The sequence below is a fragment of the Drosophila miranda genome, chromosome XR (assembly GCF_003369915.1).
Source record: "Drosophila miranda strain MSH22 chromosome XR, D.miranda_PacBio2.1, whole genome shotgun sequence".
Taxonomy (NCBI): domain Eukaryota; kingdom Metazoa; phylum Arthropoda; class Insecta; order Diptera; family Drosophilidae; genus Drosophila; species Drosophila miranda.
Genome location: NC_046674.1, coordinates 23187636 through 23206094, shown reverse-complemented (window position 1 = coordinate 23206094; position 18459 = coordinate 23187636). Strand labels below are relative to the sequence as shown.

The following is an 18459-nucleotide window of genomic DNA, read 5'->3' as shown; positions in this document are numbered from 1 at the left end:
ATTGCGATGGAAGATGAGTGACAGTCAGTTATGGTACTGTTTCTGATACTGATTTTATTGATAAAACTGATTCTTATTTATAGGTGATAAAAGGTACAAAAGTGCTGAGTCTGTAAAATATATGTTTTGTGTATTATGGATAATTTTAGTGTCTGGTGGGCAATTGCGATATTTTGATGGTCAGCAACTGCCCCGCTGTCTTTGCCATCTGCGGAGAGAGTGCATTGTCAGCAGAACTCACTGCAGTGGCCAGTGTGTTGTCGTGAGGTATTATATTACATGTTAAATAGAACACTGTGTCACGGTGCCACTGTGTTATGCCGACGGGTATTATTAAGCATAACTATTACTTAAGCATATTTCTGCAACTGAACAAAATAGAGTGCTCTGATTTCAGAAAAGTAGTTGCGTTGACTTATCAGTCTCACAAGTATATAAAAATTTATCTACTAAAATTTATTATAGCTCGATTTATGTACAGCGCACACCACTAATTTTCATTGGCATTTAAATCGAACGGTTTCGGCGCGTTCTCCGCTTTGTGGCTATTTTTCGTGAACTGTGAATTGTGAGTGGTGTCGGTGGGCATAGCCATAGTCTGCGAGTGATCATTTGTGTCTTGGCATTTGCATTAATCTTAAATTGTTTCTTTGGGAACGCATTTAACTGGACGTGGTGTGTACAGAGCGGATTTTGCATCAACGCGAAGGCGAGGAAGTTTTTTGTGTTTCGAGTGAACGCCAAGGCAAAGGGACATCAGAGCAAAATGGCCGCAAAACCGGAGGATAAAAGCACAGATATACCGGATCGTCTTTTCGACTCCAATCAACGCAGGACGTATAAGCGTATGCGCTTCTTTGGAAAGGTAAGACTTGCCCCAGAAGTGGATCATTGTGTTCTAGGGAATCCTCATGCACATTTTAACAACTCTGCGCAGCCTCACAGCGCTGGGCATACACATATGTATGTAAGGGCATGCAAACCAACACATACAAGCATGCGGCTTACATCTATTTTCGCCTCAGTTTCCTTTGGCACCCTTCCACTGTTTTATGTGTGAACGCGTGCGTGTGTGTGCCTGGTAGAGTTGTCAAAGAAGTGACGGCCCAGCCACATACATGCATGCAAACGTACATTCTTTTTTTTTTGTCGCGTCGCATTCAATTTACAATTATTTAGTAAAAAATTGTGGCTATAATGAGATGTTTTGCAATTGCTTGTGCAGGGCGGCTTTGCCAAGTGCTACGAAATCATCGATGTGGAGACCGACGATGTTTTTGGCGGCAAAATCGTATCAAAGAAGCTGATGATCATCCCAACATAGTGAAGTTCCATAGCTATTTCGAGGATGTCCAGAACATTTACATTGTCCTGGAGCTTTGCAAGAAGCGGGTAAGTACGCCGGAAATTCAGCATAGCATGCGTTCTTCCGAACTAATGGATCCCGCCTTTTTGCCACTCAGTCGATGATGGAGCTGCACAAGCGCCGGAAAAGCATCACGGAGTTCGAGTGCCGCTACTACATTTACCAGATCATCCAAGGCGTCAGGTATCTGCACGACAACCGCATTATCCATCGCGACTTGAAGCTAGGAAACCTGTTCTTGAACGATATGCTGCACGTGAAGATTGGCGACTTTGGCCTAGCCACTCGCATCGAATATGAGGGCGAACGCAAGAAGACTCTGTGCGGCACCCCAAACTACATTGCCCCAGAAATTCTCACCAAAAAGGGGCATTCGTTCGAAGTGGACATATGGTCCATTGGCTGCGTCATGTACACTCTGTTGGTAGGCCAACCCCCGTTTGAGACCAAAACGCTGAAGGACACTTATTCAAAGATCAAGAAGTGCGAGTACAGAGTGCCAAGCTACTTGAGAAAACCTGCTGCTGATATGGTGATCTCCATGCTCCAGCCGAACCCTGAGAGCCGCCCAGCAATTGGCCAGTTGCTGAACTACGACTTCCTGAAGGGCTCGAAGGTGCCAACGTTCTTGCCAAGCTCTTGCCTAACTATGGCTCCGCGAATTGGCATCAACGACACAATTGAAGACTCCATTCATCGCAAGCCGCTGATGGAGATGAACGGCATTAGGGATGATACTCGTCTGGAGTCAACATTCCTCAATACCAACTTGCACGACGCCATCACTGCCTCGGCCCAGGTGTGCCGCCACAACGAAGACTACCGCAGCGACATTGAGAGCTTGCACCAGCAGCTCACCAATCTGATCAACAACAAGGTTTGTAATCATTGCAGTGATTGTATCTGTTAAATAATTATTAATCATCTCGTGCTTACAGCCGCGCATACTGCAAGGCAATCTCGAGGATGAGAATACCGATCCTGCAGCACAGCCGCTCTTCTGGATATCCAAATGGGTCGACTACAGTGAAAAATACGGCTTCGGTTATCAGCTCTGTGATGAGGGCATTGGCGTTATGTTCAACGACACAACCAAATTGATTCTGCTTCCGAACCAGATCAACGTCCACTTCATAGACAAGGACGGAAAGGAGAGCTACATGACTACGACCGATTACTGCAAGACACTTGATAAAAAGATGAAGCTGCTTTCCTACTTCAAGCGTTACATGATCGAGCATCTCGTGAAGGCTGGAGCCAATAATGTGAACATTGAGAGTGATCAGATATCGCGTATGCCCCATTTGCACTCCTGGTTCCGCACAACGTGTGCTGTGGTCATGCATCTTACCAACGGTTCCGTACAGGTAGCTACACAAATTTAGTAAATGCTCTCCCGACTTATAGAAATTAACCAAAACTATTCCTGATTTCAGCTTAATTTTTCGGATCACATGAAGCTCATTCTTTGTCCGCGTATGAGTGCCATTACATACATGGATCACGAGAAGAACTTCCGCACATATCGCTTCTCGACCATCGTGGAGAACGGTGTGTCCAAAGAATTATATCAAAAGATACGCTATGCCCAAGAAAAACTTAGAAAAATGCTGGAGAAGATGTTTGTTTAATTGTTGGATGATGTTCACCATCTCCACAACCTACCAGCGGACTATCATTCTAAGGCAAAATGTTAGTTTAAGCTAAATCAGGAACGCCTTAGCCAACCCAACCTAACCATTCATCTGTTCCCACGCCAATTCTTTCCCACAATCGTAGTTTCTGTCCAAATTTGTATTTACTGTTTAACGTTTTTTTTTTTGTTTGGTTTTGCATTCCACTTTAGTTCCCTGTTTAACGTTTATATCTGTTCAAATATTTTCGTACACGAATATCGAAAGAAATTATTAATAAATAAAAATAAATGTATACTTTTAGAAATTACAAGTAATCCTCGATCGCCCACGCATCATTTCAACAATTCGAACATTTGTGTAGAAAAAACAACAAACAAAACATGGATGTTAACTATTAGAACCCTGCGGTTTGGGAGTAAACATTTCTTTTGTATTTTTACCTAAGCTAATAAAATTTGAACCACTGTAGTAATAAATACAATGCTTCTCAAATTATTCAAATTGGAAGATTTTACGTCTCAAATTGATTCTAGGAATGTCTTATGTATTATATTTCTGTTTTCTGAGTACCGTCGGCCAAATTTCTATTGTTTCGGCTGACGCACGAATTAGGAAACTTGGAACAATTTATCGCAGTTCAGGTGTTAGTATCGTGGTAATTTTTTTTTTGGAGGTATAGAGAAAGATCGGATATCAAAAAAAGACTTTAAATACAGTGTTTTTTCCCGCAGTATACGTCAGGTTGCCCATCTGTTGATGTTAATGTAGGTGACAATTTTGTTGTTCGCTGTGTGGGTGGCTCATCAATCTCCGTGGTGTCACTGATCACGTTGTGGGAACGTTTGATTGCCACATCTTCTGGAAAGAGCGGCGCTAGACGAGTGATAGGGCGCTTGTATACGCCAGATGCTGTCTTAACGTCAACCACTCGTACGTGGTTGTCCTGTCCAGGATATGTCTTAATGATGCGACCCATTGGCCACTTCATTACAGGAAGGTTGTCTTCCTTAACCAAAACTAATAATCCTTCAGGTACGTTTGGTGAAGCGGTCTTCCATTTATGCCGAGCTTGCAATTCTTGGAGGTATTCTGTAGACCATTGTTTCCAGAATGAATGCTTTAGGCGCGATACCAATTCCCAGCGCTTGACCAATGTTCTTCCTTGTTGATCAGTATTGACGTCAGGAGGCGTTGTCAATGGTTCACCAATCAAGAAGTGTCCTGGGGTGAGCGCTGTTGTATCAGTGGGATCATTTGACATTGGAGTGATGGGTCGAGAATTGAGAATTGCTTCAATTTCGATTATCACTGTGTTTAGTTCTTCAAATGTCAATGAGGCTGTGTTGGTGGTTGTTATCAACAGCTTTTTTTGCTGATTTTACCGCCGCTTCCCAGAGGCCACCAAACGATGGAGCCCTGGGAGGAATGAATTTAAAATCCACTTGTTTTTTGTTGCAATGATTCGTGATCAGAGCACTTGCCTTTGAGCTGAATATAGAGTCTTCTTATTCTTTAAGCTGGTTGTTTGCACCCACAAAGTTCGTTGCATTGTCGCAATGAATAGTTTGGCACTTCCCACGTCTGCTTAAGAATCGACGCAGGGCGGCCAAGAATGCATCTGTGGTCAGGTCGCTTACCAGCTCCAGGTGTACTGCCTTTGTGGAAAAGCAGCAGAACACGGCGATGTATGCCTTTTCCCTGGTCTTTTCCCTCGGATCTTATGGTGGATCGAGATTGGTCCACAGTAGTCGACGCCTGCATTAAGAAACGGGCGTGCTTGTGTGACTCGTTGTGCTGGGAGATTGCCCATGATCTGGTGCATCAGCTTTGGTCTAGCCTTGGTGCATCTAACACAGCTGTGGATGATGCTTCTAGCCATTGTCTTGTCATTGATAATCCAATATTGTTGTCTTGCGATTGCCCTTAATGCTTGAGCACCACAATGCATTTTCTCCTCATGTAGCTCCCGCAAGATCATTTTGACGATTGGGTCATTGTAAGGCAGCAAAACTGGGTGTTTTGCGTTGTATAGAAGTAGAGCTTCTTCAAGTCTACCACCAACTCGGATGAGCTCATCGTCCCTAGGAAGGGAGATAACGATATGATCGAGCTCTTTCTATCCACAGTCTTATAGCGTTGGAACTGTTTTAACTCTGCTGTAAACTCGACTTGTTGTATGGTTCGCAGGATTATAGTGCGGGCGTGGCAAGCTTACATGTTTAGCTTTTCTCTCAAGATTGCTGGGTTCAATGTTGGGTGCCTTCGTCCAGTTGTCTCGAGATCCGTGCAGGAATAATGGTCCATATAACCACAGATTGTGATCTGCCAGTCTGCTCGCTGCGATTCCTCTCGACAGGACATCGGCTGCGTTGTTGGCCGATGACACGTGACGCCATTGTGACTGGTTTGTTAATGCCTGGATTTTGGCTATTCGATTTGCCACAAAGGTATGGTATGTTGATGACGATGCGTTTATCCAGGATAACACAACGGTGGAATCACTCCAACACCATCCTGAAACCGTGTTAATGTCCATGTGCAGATCCTGTCGGACTCGGTTTGTGAGCTCGGCACCGAGGACTGCAGCACAAAGTTCTAACCGTGGTAGCGATTGTTTGGCTGTCGGCGCCACACGTGATTTCGAACAGAGCAGTCTTACTGACACTTGGTTGTTTTTGTATGTAGCGCGTACATATACAGCTGCGCCATATGCTCGTTCTGATGCATCTACAAACGTATGGAGTTCTTGGGTAACTGGAGTTTTACCATCGTAGATATGCCGGGGAACTTGCATTTTGTTCAATGTTTGTAAGTCGTCCCGGTATTCTTTCCATTCGGTTTGGTGTTGTAATGGTAATTCGTCATCCCAATCCAGTTTGAGCTCCCAAAGTTGTTGCATGAAGATTTTTGCCTTTACTACCACCGGTGAAAAGAGTCCTAGTGGGTCAAAGATTTGGGCCAGTTCGGAACATACCACCCGTTTGGTGATGCGTGTAGCCTGGCTTTTCTGTGTTCGTCCACACAATGTATCCTTCTTCGGCATCCAGATGAGACCCAGAGTTTTCACGCTGTAGTGCTCTAGTGTCTCTCCTAGTTTTACATCGGTTACAGTATCCTCTTTGGGGATTCCTTGGAGAAGTTGCTCATTGTTGGAGCACCACTTGCGCAATTTGAATCCGGACGGTAGCAATATCTTATTTAGTTCTTGTCGAACATGAATTGCCTCTGGAATCGTGTTTGCTCCAGTTAGACAGTCGTCAACATAGAAATCGGTTTTTAATGTTGTTGATCCTACTGGTAGTCTGTCTTTGTATTGTATTGCCAAATGATCCAGACATTTCGTTGCTAGGAACGGAGCAGCTGTTGTCCCATATGTTACTGTTTTCAGGCGATAGTACCTGATCTCTTCGGATGGATTGTTTCTCCAGACTATCATCTGATGGAATTGATCCTCCGGGTTCATCCACACTTGCCGGTACATCTTTTCTATGTCCGCTGTGAATACGTACTTATGAATTCGAAATCGTAGCAGAATGGACATAAGTTCGCTCTGAACGGTGGGTCCAGCCTGCAGAATGTCGTTCAAAGATTTCCCGCTTGTTGATTTGCATGAGGCATCGAATACTACCCGAAGCTTTGTGGTGGTGCTTTCAGGTTTGAGTACACAATGATGTGGAATGAAGTAGTGCCTTTTTGGGAACTTTTGATGCTGGCACCATCTTCATATGTCCTAGTCCTTCATACTCTTCCATGAAGTCCACATAACTCTTCCAAGTTTCTGGTGAGCTTCGCCGCTCCAACGCTAGGAATCTTTTTGTTGCGGTTTCCAACGACTCCCCCAGGGCTGAAGGGTGGCAATCAATATCGGATCCCATGTAGATATATTGATGCCCAATCCCTTTAGTGATGCAAGGGATGCTATGGTTGTTATATACAACTCTTTTAATGACTTGGGATCGTCATTAATTGTTTGGTGATTGAGGAAGCGGTTCAGTACCGTGTTCGAAACATCTCTGGGATTGTTGTATGCGTCAACTAGTATTTCCCAAGCGGCTTCATAATTTTCTTCCTTTAGATCGATATGTCGAATCAATCTTTCTGCCTCGCCGGTAACGGTGGTTTTAAGATACCACATCTTTTTCACCGTAGGCATGTTGGTCTCATGCACCATGCATGAGAACAGATCGAAGAACTGGGTCCACTTTAATAGATCCCCATCAAACTTTGGGATGCTGATGCGTTGAAGTTGCACGTTATCCGTGTTTGGTGTGGCTGATTTTGCCAATGCTCTTTGGACCTTACTTTCCAGTGTTAGGTAGGATTCCATGTCATATCCTCCTTCCACTGGGTCCTCGTATTCCTCATGAATTGTGAAGTGGACTTCCTGCGCTTGAGTCCATAGTGATTTTATCAAATCACTTGATGTGCGTCCGTCCGCCTCTGAAAGTTGTTTCAGATTGCGTTTAACGGACTCTACTATGGCCTTTTGTCGGCGACATAGTGAAATCAGTTTGCTGTAATCCTTCGAGGACTGCTGGATCAGATCGCTTTCTTTGGGACCTACTGAAGGTTTCTCATGCTTTTCTTTAGGGACGATTTGACGTTCCCCACGAGCACTAGACGTCTGTGATAGCTTATCCATGCATTCGGTAAAAATCGTAATGTATTGCTTACATGTTGTACGTAAGTCTTCACGGAATTTTACGTATTCATCCGTTTTGTCTGTATCGAGAAGTTTGGAGTCGTTTTTGTTAAAGCGATTCCACGCATTTTCGAGTGCTGATATTTTGGCTTGAAAATAAGAGGCCGTTTGCTTTCGTTCTTGGGAATCTTTTTTTAAGTTCCGAATGCACCTCGATATTTCCTCACCAATCTCTTGCTGCACATCCATTGCCATTGTAGCGGCAGCTTCTGCCTCCATATGTGTATCCATTCTATCTGTTTGTACTAATTACTTCTGACCCGTTGGGAGTGTTTTATTTGCTTTGCAGCTGGATACGCTCCAAATCGCAACCGTTGTCGGTCAGAAAGGTAATAGTACAGGTGATGTGTTGGATGGAGGGATTTGTGCTGTTTCCAATCTATGGAACGCACGGAACAACAAAAATTGATTACCTTGGTGGTAATCGAATTCTATAGCTGTTTTTCTGTTGGCTGATAACCTGAATATGTCAGATTTGCCAAAGTGATACTTATTGGTAGGAGATGCTACCGTAAGTGTATGGCCTGATGCCAAATTTTTATTGAAGATGTCCTGTTGACTGCTTCAATCTGATGTCCAGATCGAATCCTTTCACTGTAGCTTGTCTGACAGTTTGAAAGGATGACCAAGGTCGGGGTCACCAAATGTTAATGTGTGTGTGTGTGTAGGAAGCTGGGTTGCATACGGTACATAAACCGTCTACAGTTTGGTCGTCGCAACTAGAACTTGAACCAGTTGGACTGCGGAGTGGGTATCCTACGGTGCGCAAGGGAGGGTCTGAAGACACGGCGACAGCCTCTGATGATTGCGATGGAAGATGAGTGACAGGCAGTTATGGTACTGTTTCTGATACTGATTTTATTGATAAAACTGATTCTTATTTATAGGTGATAAAAGGTACAAAAGTGCTGAGTCTGTAAAATATATGTTTTGTGTATTATGGATAATTTTAGTGTCTGGTGGGCAATTGCGATATTTTGATGGTCAGCAACTGCCCCGCTGTCTTTGCCATCTGCGGAGAGAGTGCATTGTCAGCAGAACTCACTGCAGTGGCCAGTGTGTTGTCGTGAGGTATTATATTACATGTTAAATAGAACATTGTGTCACGGTGCCACTGTGTTATGCCGACGGGTATTATAAACTATTACTTAAGCATATTTCTGCAACTGAATAGAGAAATAGAGTGCTCTGATTTCAGAAAAGTAGTTGCGTTGACTTATCAGTCTCACAAGTATATAAAAATTCATCTACTAAAATTTATTATAGCTCGATTTATGTACAGCGCACATCACTAATTTTCATTGGCATTTAAATCGAACGGTTTCGGCGCGTTCTCCGCTTTGTGGCTATTTTTCGTGAACTGTGAATTGTGAGTGGTGTCGGTGGGCATAGGCATAGTCTGCGAGTGATCATTTGTGTCTTGGCATTTGCATTAATCTTAAATTGTTTCTTTGGGAACGCATTTAACTGGACGTGGTGTGTACAGAGCGGATTTTGCATCAACGCGAAGGCGAGGAAGTTTTTTGTGTTTCGAGTGAACGCCAAGGCAAAGGGACATCAGAGCAAAATGGCCGCAAAACCAGAGGATAAAAGCACAGATATACCGGATCGTCTCTTCGACTCCAATCAACGCAGGACGTATAAGCGTATGCGCTTCTTTGGAAAGGTAAGACTTGCCCCAGAAGTGGATCATTGTGTTCTAGGGAATCCTCATGCACATTTTAACAACTCTGCGCAGCCTCACAGCGCTGGGCATACACATATGTATGTAAGGGCATGCAAACCAACACATACAAGCATGCGGCTTACATCTATTTTCGCCGCAGTTTCCTTTGGCACCCTTCCACTGTTTTATGCGTGTGTGTGCCTGGTAGAGTTGTCAAAGAAGTGACGGCCCAGCCACATACATGCATGCAAACGTACATTCTTTTTTTTTTGGCGCGTCGCATTCAATTTACAATTATTTAGTAAAAAATTGTGGCTATAATGAGATGTTTTGCAATTGCTTGTGTAGGGCGGCTTTGCCAAGTGCTACGAAATCATCGATGTGGAGACCGACGATGTTTTTGCCGGCAAAATCGTATCAAAGAAGCTGATGATCAAGCACAACCAGAAGGAGAAGACCGCTCAGGAGATTACCATTCATCGTAGTCTCAATCATCCCAACATAGTGAAGTTCCATAGCTATTTCGAGGATGTCCAGAACATTTACATTGTCCTGGAGCTTTGCAAGAAGCGGGTAAGTACGCCGGAAATTCAGCATAGCATGCGTTCTTCCGAACTAATGGATCCCGCCTTTTTGCCACTCAGTCGATGATGGAGCTGCACAAGCGCCGGAAAAGCATCACGGAGTTCGAGTGCCGCTACTACATTTACCAGATCATCCAAGGCGTCAAGTATCTGCACGACAACCGCATTATCCATCGCGACTTGAAGCTAGGAAACCTGTTCTTGAACGATATGCTGCACGTGAAGATTGGCGACTTTGGCCTAGCCACTCGCATCGAATATGAGGGCGAACGCAAGAAGACTCTGTGCGGCACCCCAAACTACATTGCCCCAGAAATTCTCACCAAAAAGGGGCATTCGTTCGAAGTGGACATATGGTCCATTGGCTGCGTCATGTACACTCTGTTGGTAGGCCAACCCCCGTTTGAGACCAAAACGCTGAAGGACACTTATTCAAAGATCAAGAAGTGCGAGTACAGAGTGCCAAGCTACTTGAGAAAACCTGCTGCTGATATGGTGATCTCCATGCTCCAGCCGAACCCTGAGAGCCGCCCAGCAATTGGCCAGTTGCTGAACTACGACTTCCTGAAGGGCTCGAAGGTGCCAACGTTCTTGCCAAGCTCTTGCCTAACTATGGCTCCGCGAATTGGCATCAACGACACCATTGAAGACTCCATTCATCGCAAGCCGCTGATGGAGATGAACGGCATTAGGGATGATACTCGTCTGGAGTCAACATTCCTCAATACCAACTTGCACGACGCCATCACTGCCTCGGCCCAGGTGTGCCGCCACAACGAAGACTACCGCAGCGACATTGAGAGCTTGCACCAGCAGCTCACCAATCTGATCAACAACAAGGTTTGTAATCATTGCAGTGATTGTATCTGTTAAATAATTATTAATCATCTCGTGCTTACAGCCGCGCATACTGCAAGGCAATCTCGAGGATGAGAATACCGATCCTGCAGCACAGCCGCTCTTCTGGATATCCAAATGGGTCGACTACAGTGAAAAATACGGCTTCGGTTATCAGCTCTGTGATGAGGGCATTGGCGTTATGTTCAACGACACAACCAAATTGATTCTGCTTCCGAACCAGATCAACGTCCACTTCATAGACAAGGACGGAAAGGAGAGCTACATGACTACGACCGATTACTGCAAGACGCTTGATAAAAAGATGAAGCTGCTTTCCTACTTCAAGCGTTACATGATCGAGCATCTCGTGAAGGCTGGAGCCAATAATGTGAACATTGAGAGTGATCAGATATCGCGTATGCCCCATTTGCACTCCTGGTTCCGCACAACGTGTGCTGTGGTCATGCATCTTACCAACGGTTCCGTACAGGTAGCTACACAAATTTAGTAAATGCTCTCCCGACTTATAGAAATTAACCAAAACTATTCCTGATTTCAGCTTAATTTTTCGGATCACATGAAGCTCATTCTTTGTCCGCGTATGAGTGCCATTACATACATGGATCACGAGAAGAACTTCCGCACATATCGCTTCTCGACCATCGTGGAGAACGGTGTGTCCAAAGATTTATATCAAAAGATACGCTATGCCCAAGAAAAACTTAGAAAAATGCTGGAGAAGATGTTTGTTTAATTGTTGGATGATGTTCACCATCTCCACAACCTACCAGCGGACTATCATTCTAAGGCAAAATGTTAGTTTAAGCTAAATAACGAACGCCTTAGCCAACCCAACCTAACCATTCATCTGTTCCCACGCCAATTCTTTCCCACAACCGTAGTTTCTGTCCAAATTTGTATTTACTGTTTAACGTTTTTTTTTTTGTTTGGTTTTGCATTCCACTTTAGTTCCCTGTTTAACGTTTATATCTGTTCAAATATTTTCGTACACGAATATCGAAAGAAATTATTAATAAATAAAAATAAATGTATACTTTTAGAAATTACAAGTAATCCTCGATCGCCCACGCATCATTTCAACAATTCGAACATTTGTGTAGAAAAAACAGCAAACAAAACATGGATGTTAACTATTAGAACCCTGCGGTTTTGGGAGTAAACATTTCTTTTGTATTTTTACCTAAGCTAATAAAATTTGAACCACTGTAGTAATAAATACAATGCTTCTCAAATTATTCAAATTGGAAGATTTTACGTCTCAAATTGATTCTAGGAATGTCTTAGGTATTATATTTCTGTTTTCTGAGTACCGTCGGCCAAATTTCTATGGTTTCGGCTGACGCACGAATTAGGAAACTTGAAACAATTTATCGCAGTTCAGGTGTAAGTATCGTGGTAATTTTTTTTTTGGAGGTATAGAGAAAGATCGGATATAAAAAAAAGACTTTAAATACAGTGTTTTTTCCCGCAGTATACGTCAGGTTGCCCATCTGTTGATGTTAATGTAGGTGACAATTTTGTTGTTTGCTGTGTGGGTGGCTCCTCAATCTCCGTGGTGTCACTGATCACGTTGTGGGAACGTTTGATTGCCACATCTTCTGGAAAGAGCGGCGCTAGACGAGTGATAGGGCGCTTGTATACGCCAGATGCTGTCTTAACGTCAACCACTCGTACGTGGTTGTCCTGTCCAGGATATGTCTTAATGATGCGACCCATTGGCCACTTCATTACAGGAAGGTTGTCTTCCTTAACCAAAACTAATAATCCTTCAGGTACGTTTGGTGAAGCGGTCTTCCATTTATGCCGAGCTTGCGATTCTTGGAGGTATTCTGTAGACCATTGTTTCCAGAATGAATGCCTTAGGCGCGATACCAATTCCCAGCGCTTGACCAATGTTCTTCCTTGTTGATCAGTATTGACGTCAGGAGGCGTTGTCAATGGTTCACCAATCAAGAAGTGTCCTGGGGTGAGCGCTGTTGTATCAGTGGGTTGCTGGGTTGCATACGGTACATAAACCGTCTACAGTTTGGTCGTCGCAACTAGAACTTGAACCAGTTGGACTGCGGAGTGGGTATCCTACGGTGCGCAAGGGAGGGTCTGAAGACACGGCGACAGCCTCTGATGATTGCGATGGAAGATGAGTGACAGGCAGTTATGGTACTGTTTCTGATACTGATTTTATTGATAAAACTGATTCTTATTTATAGGTGATAAAAGGTACAAAAGTGCTGAGTCTGTAAAATATATGTTTTGTGTATTATGAATAATTTTAGTGTCTGGTGGGCAATTGCGATATTTTGATGGTCAGCAACTGCCCCGCTGTCTTTGCCATCTGCGGAGAGAGTGCATTGTCAGCAGAACTCACTGCAGTGGCCAGTGTGTTGTCGTGAGGTATTATATTACATGTTAAATAGAACACTGTGTCACGGTGCCACTGTGTTATGCCGACGGGTATTATAAACTATTACTTAAGCATATTTCTGCAACTGAATAGAGAAATAGAGTGCTCTGATTTCAGAAAAGTAGTTGCGTTGACTTATCAGTCTCACAAGTATATAAAAATTCATCTACTAAAATTTATTATAGCTCGATTTATGTACAGCGCACATCACTAATTTTCATTGGCATTTAAATCGAACGGTTTCGGCGCGTTCTCCGCTTTGTGGCTATTTTTCGTGAACTGTGAATTGTGAGTGGTGTCGGTGGGCATAGGCATAGTCTGCGAGTGATCATTTGTGTCTTGGCATTTGCATTAATCTTAAATTGTTTCTTTGGGAACGCATTTAACTGGACGTGGTGTGTACAGAGCGGATTTTGCATCAACGCGAAGGCGAGGAAGTTTTTTGTGTTTCGAGTGAACGCCAAGGCAAAGGGACATCAGAGCAAAATGGCCGCAAAACCGGAGGATAAAAGCACAGATATACCGGATCGTCTCTTCGACTCCAATCAACGCAGGACGTATAAGCGTATGCGCTTCTTTGGAAAGGTAAGACTTGCCCCAGAAGTGGATCATTGTGTTCTAGGGAATCCTCATGCACATTTTAACAACTCTGCGCAGCCTCACAGCGCTGGGCATACACATATGTATGTAAGGGCATGCAAACCAACACATACAAGCATGCGGCTTACATCTATTTTCGCCTCAGTTTCCTTTGGCACCCTTCCACTGTTTTATGTGTGAACGCGTGCGTGTGTGTGCCTGGTAGAGTTGTCAAAGAAGTGACGGCCCAGCCACATACATGCATGCAAACGTACATTCTTTTTTTTTTGTCGCGTCGCATTCAATTTACAATTATTTAGTAAAAAATTGTGGCTATAATGAGATGTTTTGCAATTGCTTGTGCAGGGCGGCTTTGCCAAGTGCTACGAAATCATCGATGTGGAGACCGACGATGTTTTTGCCGGCAAAATCGTATCAAAGAAGCTGATGATCAAGCACAACCTGAAGGAGAAGACCGCTCAGGAGATTACCATTCATCGTAGTCTCAATCATCCAACATAGTGAAGTTCCATAGCTATTTCGAGGATGTCCAGAACATTTACATTGTCCTGGAGCTTTGCAAGAAGCGGGTAAGTACGCCGGAAATTCAGCATAGCATGCGTTCTTCCGAACTAATGGATCCCGCCTTTTTGCCACTCAGTCGATGATGGAGCTGCACAAGCGCCGGAAAAGCATCACGGAGTTCGAGTGCCGCTACTACATTTACCAGATCATCCAAGGCGTCAAGTATCTGCACGACAACCGCATTATCCATCGCGACTTGAAGCTAGGAAACCTGTTCTTGAACGATATGCTGCACGTGAAGATTGGCGACTTTGGCCTAGCCACTCGCATCGAATATGAGGGCGAACGCAAGAAGACTCTGTGCGGCACCCCAAACTACATTGCCCCAGAAATTCTCACCAAAAAGGGGCATTCGTTCGAAGTGGACATATGGTCCATTGGCTGCGTCATGTACACTCTGTTGGTAGGCCAACACCCGTTTGAGACCAAAACGCTGAAGGACACTTATTCAAAGATCAAGAAGTGCGAGTACAGAGTGCCAAGCTACTTGAGAAAACCTGCTGCTGATATGGTGATCTCCATGCTCCAGCCGAACCCTGAGAGCCGCCAGCAATTGGCCAGTTGCTGAACTACGACTTCCTGAAGGGCTCGAAGGTGCCAACGTTCTTGCCAAGCTCTTGCCTAACTATGGCTCCGCGAATTGGCATCAACGACACCATTGAAGACTCCATTCATCGCAAGCCGCTGATGGAGATGAACGGCATTAGGGATGATACTCGTCTGGAGTCAACATTCCTCAAGACCAACTTGCACGACGCCATCACTGCCTCGGCCCAGGTGTGCCGCCACAACGAAGACTACCGCAGCGACATTGAGAGCTTGCACCAGCAGCTCACCAATCTGATCAACAACAAGGTTTGTAATCATTGCAGTGATTGTATCTGTTAAATAATTATTAATCATCTCGTGCTTACAGCCGCGCATACTGCAAGGCAATCTCGAGGATGAGAATACCGATCCTGCAGCACAGCCGCTCTTCTGGATATCCAAATGGGTCGACTACAGTGAAAAATACGGCTTCGGTTATCAGCTCTGTGATGAGGGCATTGGCGTTATGTTCAACGACACAACCAAATTGATTCTGCTTCCGAACCAGATCAACGTCCACTTCATAGACAAGGACGGAAAGGAGAGCTACATGACTACGACCGATTACTGCAAGACGCTTGATAAAAAGATGAAGCTGCTTTCCTACTTCAAGCGTTACATGATCGAGCATCTCGTGAAGGCTGGAGCCAATAATGTGAACATTGAGAGTGATCAGATATCGCGTATGCCCCATTTGCACTCCTGGTTCCGCACAACGTGTGCTGTGGTCATGCATCTTACCAACGGTTCTGTACAGGTAGCTACACAAATTTAGTAAATGCTCTCCCGACTTATAGAAATTAACCAAAACTATTCCTGATTTCAGCTTAATTTTTCGGATCACATGAAGCTCATTCTTTGTCCGCGTATGAGTGCCATTACATACATGGATCACGAGAAGAACTTCCGCACATATCGCTTCTCGACCATCGTGGAGAACGGTGTGTCCAAAGAATTATATCAAAAGATACGCTATGCCCAAGAAAAACTTAGAAAAATGCTGGAGAAGATGTTTGTTTAATTGTTGGATGATGTTCACCATCTCCACAACCTACCAGCGGACTATCATTCTAAGGCAAAATGTTAGTTTAAGCTAAATAACGAACGCCTTAGCCAACCCAACCTAACCATTCATCTGTTCCCACGCCAATTCTTTCCCACAATCGTAGTTTCTGTCCAAATTTGTATTTACTGTTTAACGTTTTTTTTTTTTTGTTTGGTTTTGCATTCCATTTTAGTTCCCTGTTTAACGTTTATATCTGTTCAAATATTTTCGTACACGAATATCGAAAGAAATTATTAATAAATAAAAATAAATGTATACTTTTAGAAATTACAAGTAATCCTCGATCGCCCACGCATCATTTCAACAATTCGAACATTTGTGTAGAAAAAACGAGGGGGAACGTTGTGAGTTGCTGCGGACACCGCAACTCTACGGTTATACCCGATACTAAGTCAGTATGGCTCTCCTCCGGCAGACGCCGCTAATATTGAACGACACGACAAAGAGTGCGTGCGAGAGAGACAGAAAATCAGTCTGAGCGTGATGTCGGGCGCTGCGTAGCCAGTGCAAATTGATTTGTTCCTTTTGGGTATAAAAATGATCCGATCTGATCCAGATTCAGCAATCTGATAGATATGGTCATTATCTATGATTCTGCGTTTTTAGTTTTCTCGAATGTGCAATATTGTGGATGCAACAGATTTTCGTCCTTTGTGTGGGCGGAAGGGGGTAAGGCGAAATTTTGAGATACACGTTTTATAGTAAGATCTAACAGGAGTGCGGATAACAAATTTGGTTACTCTAGCCTTAATAGTCTCTGAGATTTTTGAATATCCCCAGATTTTCGTCCTTTGCGGGGGCGGAAGGGGGTGTGGCGAAATTTTGAAACAAACTCGTCTCGGTCCGATATATTAGGAGTGTGGATACCAAATTTGGTTGCTCTAGCTTTTATAGTCTCTGAGATCTAGGCGCTAATGTTTTACTCTAAGCAAAGCCGCCTATGCTACGTGTGTGTTAGAGAGAGACAGGGCGAGAAAAAATGAATTTGTTTTCTTGATGCTGGCTATAATAATAATACGATCCAATTCTGATTCTGCAGTCTTAAAGATATGGTCATTCTCTACAATTCTACGTTTTTGGTTTTTTCATATCTTTAAAATTGTGGATGCCACAGATTTTCATCCTTTGTGGGGCGGAAGTGGGTGGGGCGAAGTTTTGAAATATTTTTGTAGCAGTGACATATCACAGAAGTCTGGATCCAAAACATCGTTGCTCTAGCTCTTATAGTCTTTGAGCACTAGGCGCTGAAGGGACGGACAGACGGACGGACGGACAGACGGACAGACGGACAGACAGACAGGGCTCAATCGACTCGGCTATTGATGCTGATCCAGAATATATATACTTTATGGGTCGGAAACGATTCCTTCTGGACGTTACACACATCCACTTTTACCACAAATCTAATATACCCCAATACTCATTTTGAGTATCGGGTATAACAACAAACAAAACATGGATGTTAACTATTGGAACCCTGCGGTTTGGGAGTAAACATTTCTTTTGTATTTTTACCTAAGCTAATAAAATTTGAACCACTGTAGTAATAAATACAATGCTTCTCAAATTATTCAAATTGGAAGATTTTACGTCTCAAATTGATTCTAGGAATGTCTTATGTATTATATTTCTGTTTTCTGAGTACCGTCGGCCAAATTTCTATTGTTTCGGCTGACGCACGAATTAGGAAACTTTAAACAATTTATCGCAGTTCAGGTGTAAGTATCGTGGTAATTTTTTTTTTGGAGGTATAGAGAAAGATCGGATATAAAAAAAATACTTTAAATACAGTGTTTTTTCCCGTAGTATACGTCAGGTTGCCCATCTGTTGATGTTAATGTTGGTGACAATTTTGTTGTTCGCTGTGTGGGTGGCTCATCAATCTCCGTGGTGTCACTGATCACGTTGTGGGAACGTTTGATTGCCACTTCTTCTGGAAAGAGCGGCGCTAGACGAGTGACAGGGCGCTTGTATACGCCAGATGCTGTCTTAACGTCAACCACTCGTACGTGGTTGTCCTGTCCAGGATATGTCTTAATGATGGGACCCATTGGCCACTTCATTACAGGAAGGTTGTCTTCCTTAACCAAAACTAATAATCCTTCAGGTACGTTTGGTGAAGCGGTCTTCCATTTATGCCGAGCTTGCAATTCTTTGAGGTATTTTGTAGACCATTGTTTCCAGAATGAATGCTTTAGGCGCGATACCAATTCCCAGCGCTTGACCAATGTTCTTCCTTGTTGATCAGTATTGACGTCAGGAGGCGTTGTCAATGGTTCACCAATCAAGAAGTGTCCTGGGGTGAGCGCTGTTGTATCAGTGGGATCATTTGACATTGGAGTGATGGGTCGAGAATTGAGAATTGCTTCAATTTCGATTATCACTGTGTTTAGTTCTTCAAATGTCAATGAGGCTGTGTTGGTG

General features: G+C 43.7%; 1 protein-coding gene and 2 pseudogenes across 1 annotated transcript; all 3 read left to right on the top strand.

The window, feature by feature from the left end:
* The first annotated feature begins 492 nt into the window (after positions 1-492).
* On the top strand, positions 493-3035 carry LOC117186201 (annotated as a pseudogene).
* A 5929-nt stretch (positions 3036-8964) lies between these two features.
* LOC117186419 (serine/threonine-protein kinase polo-like) lies at positions 8965-11587 on the top strand. Its single transcript, XM_033387200.1, has 6 exons — positions 8965-9074; positions 9192-9371; positions 9720-9944; positions 10016-10795; positions 10857-11285; positions 11355-11587. The coding sequence occupies exons 2-6, from the start codon at positions 9273-9275 to the stop codon at positions 11547-11549; spliced, it is 1728 nt and encodes a 575-aa protein (XP_033243091.1). The 5' UTR covers positions 8965-9074; positions 9192-9272; the 3' UTR covers positions 11550-11587.
* Positions 11588-13517: 1930 nt separating this feature from the next.
* LOC117186447 lies at positions 13518-16028 on the top strand (annotated as a pseudogene).
* The last annotated feature ends 2431 nt before the right edge of the window (positions 16029-18459 follow it).

Excerpts from the sequence above, each read along its gene's own strand:
- LOC117186419 (XM_033387200.1), top strand. The coding sequence starts at position 9,273 with ATGGCCGCAAAACCAGAGGATAAAAGCACAGATATACCGGATCGTCTC. Across the intron at positions 9,372-9,719 it reads GTATGCGCTTCTTTGGAAAG|GGCGGCTTTGCCAAGTGCTA; the intron begins GTAAGACTTGCC and ends TTGCTTGTGTAG. Across the intron at positions 9,945-10,015 it reads TGGAGCTTTGCAAGAAGCGG|TCGATGATGGAGCTGCACAA; the intron begins GTAAGTACGCCG and ends TTTGCCACTCAG.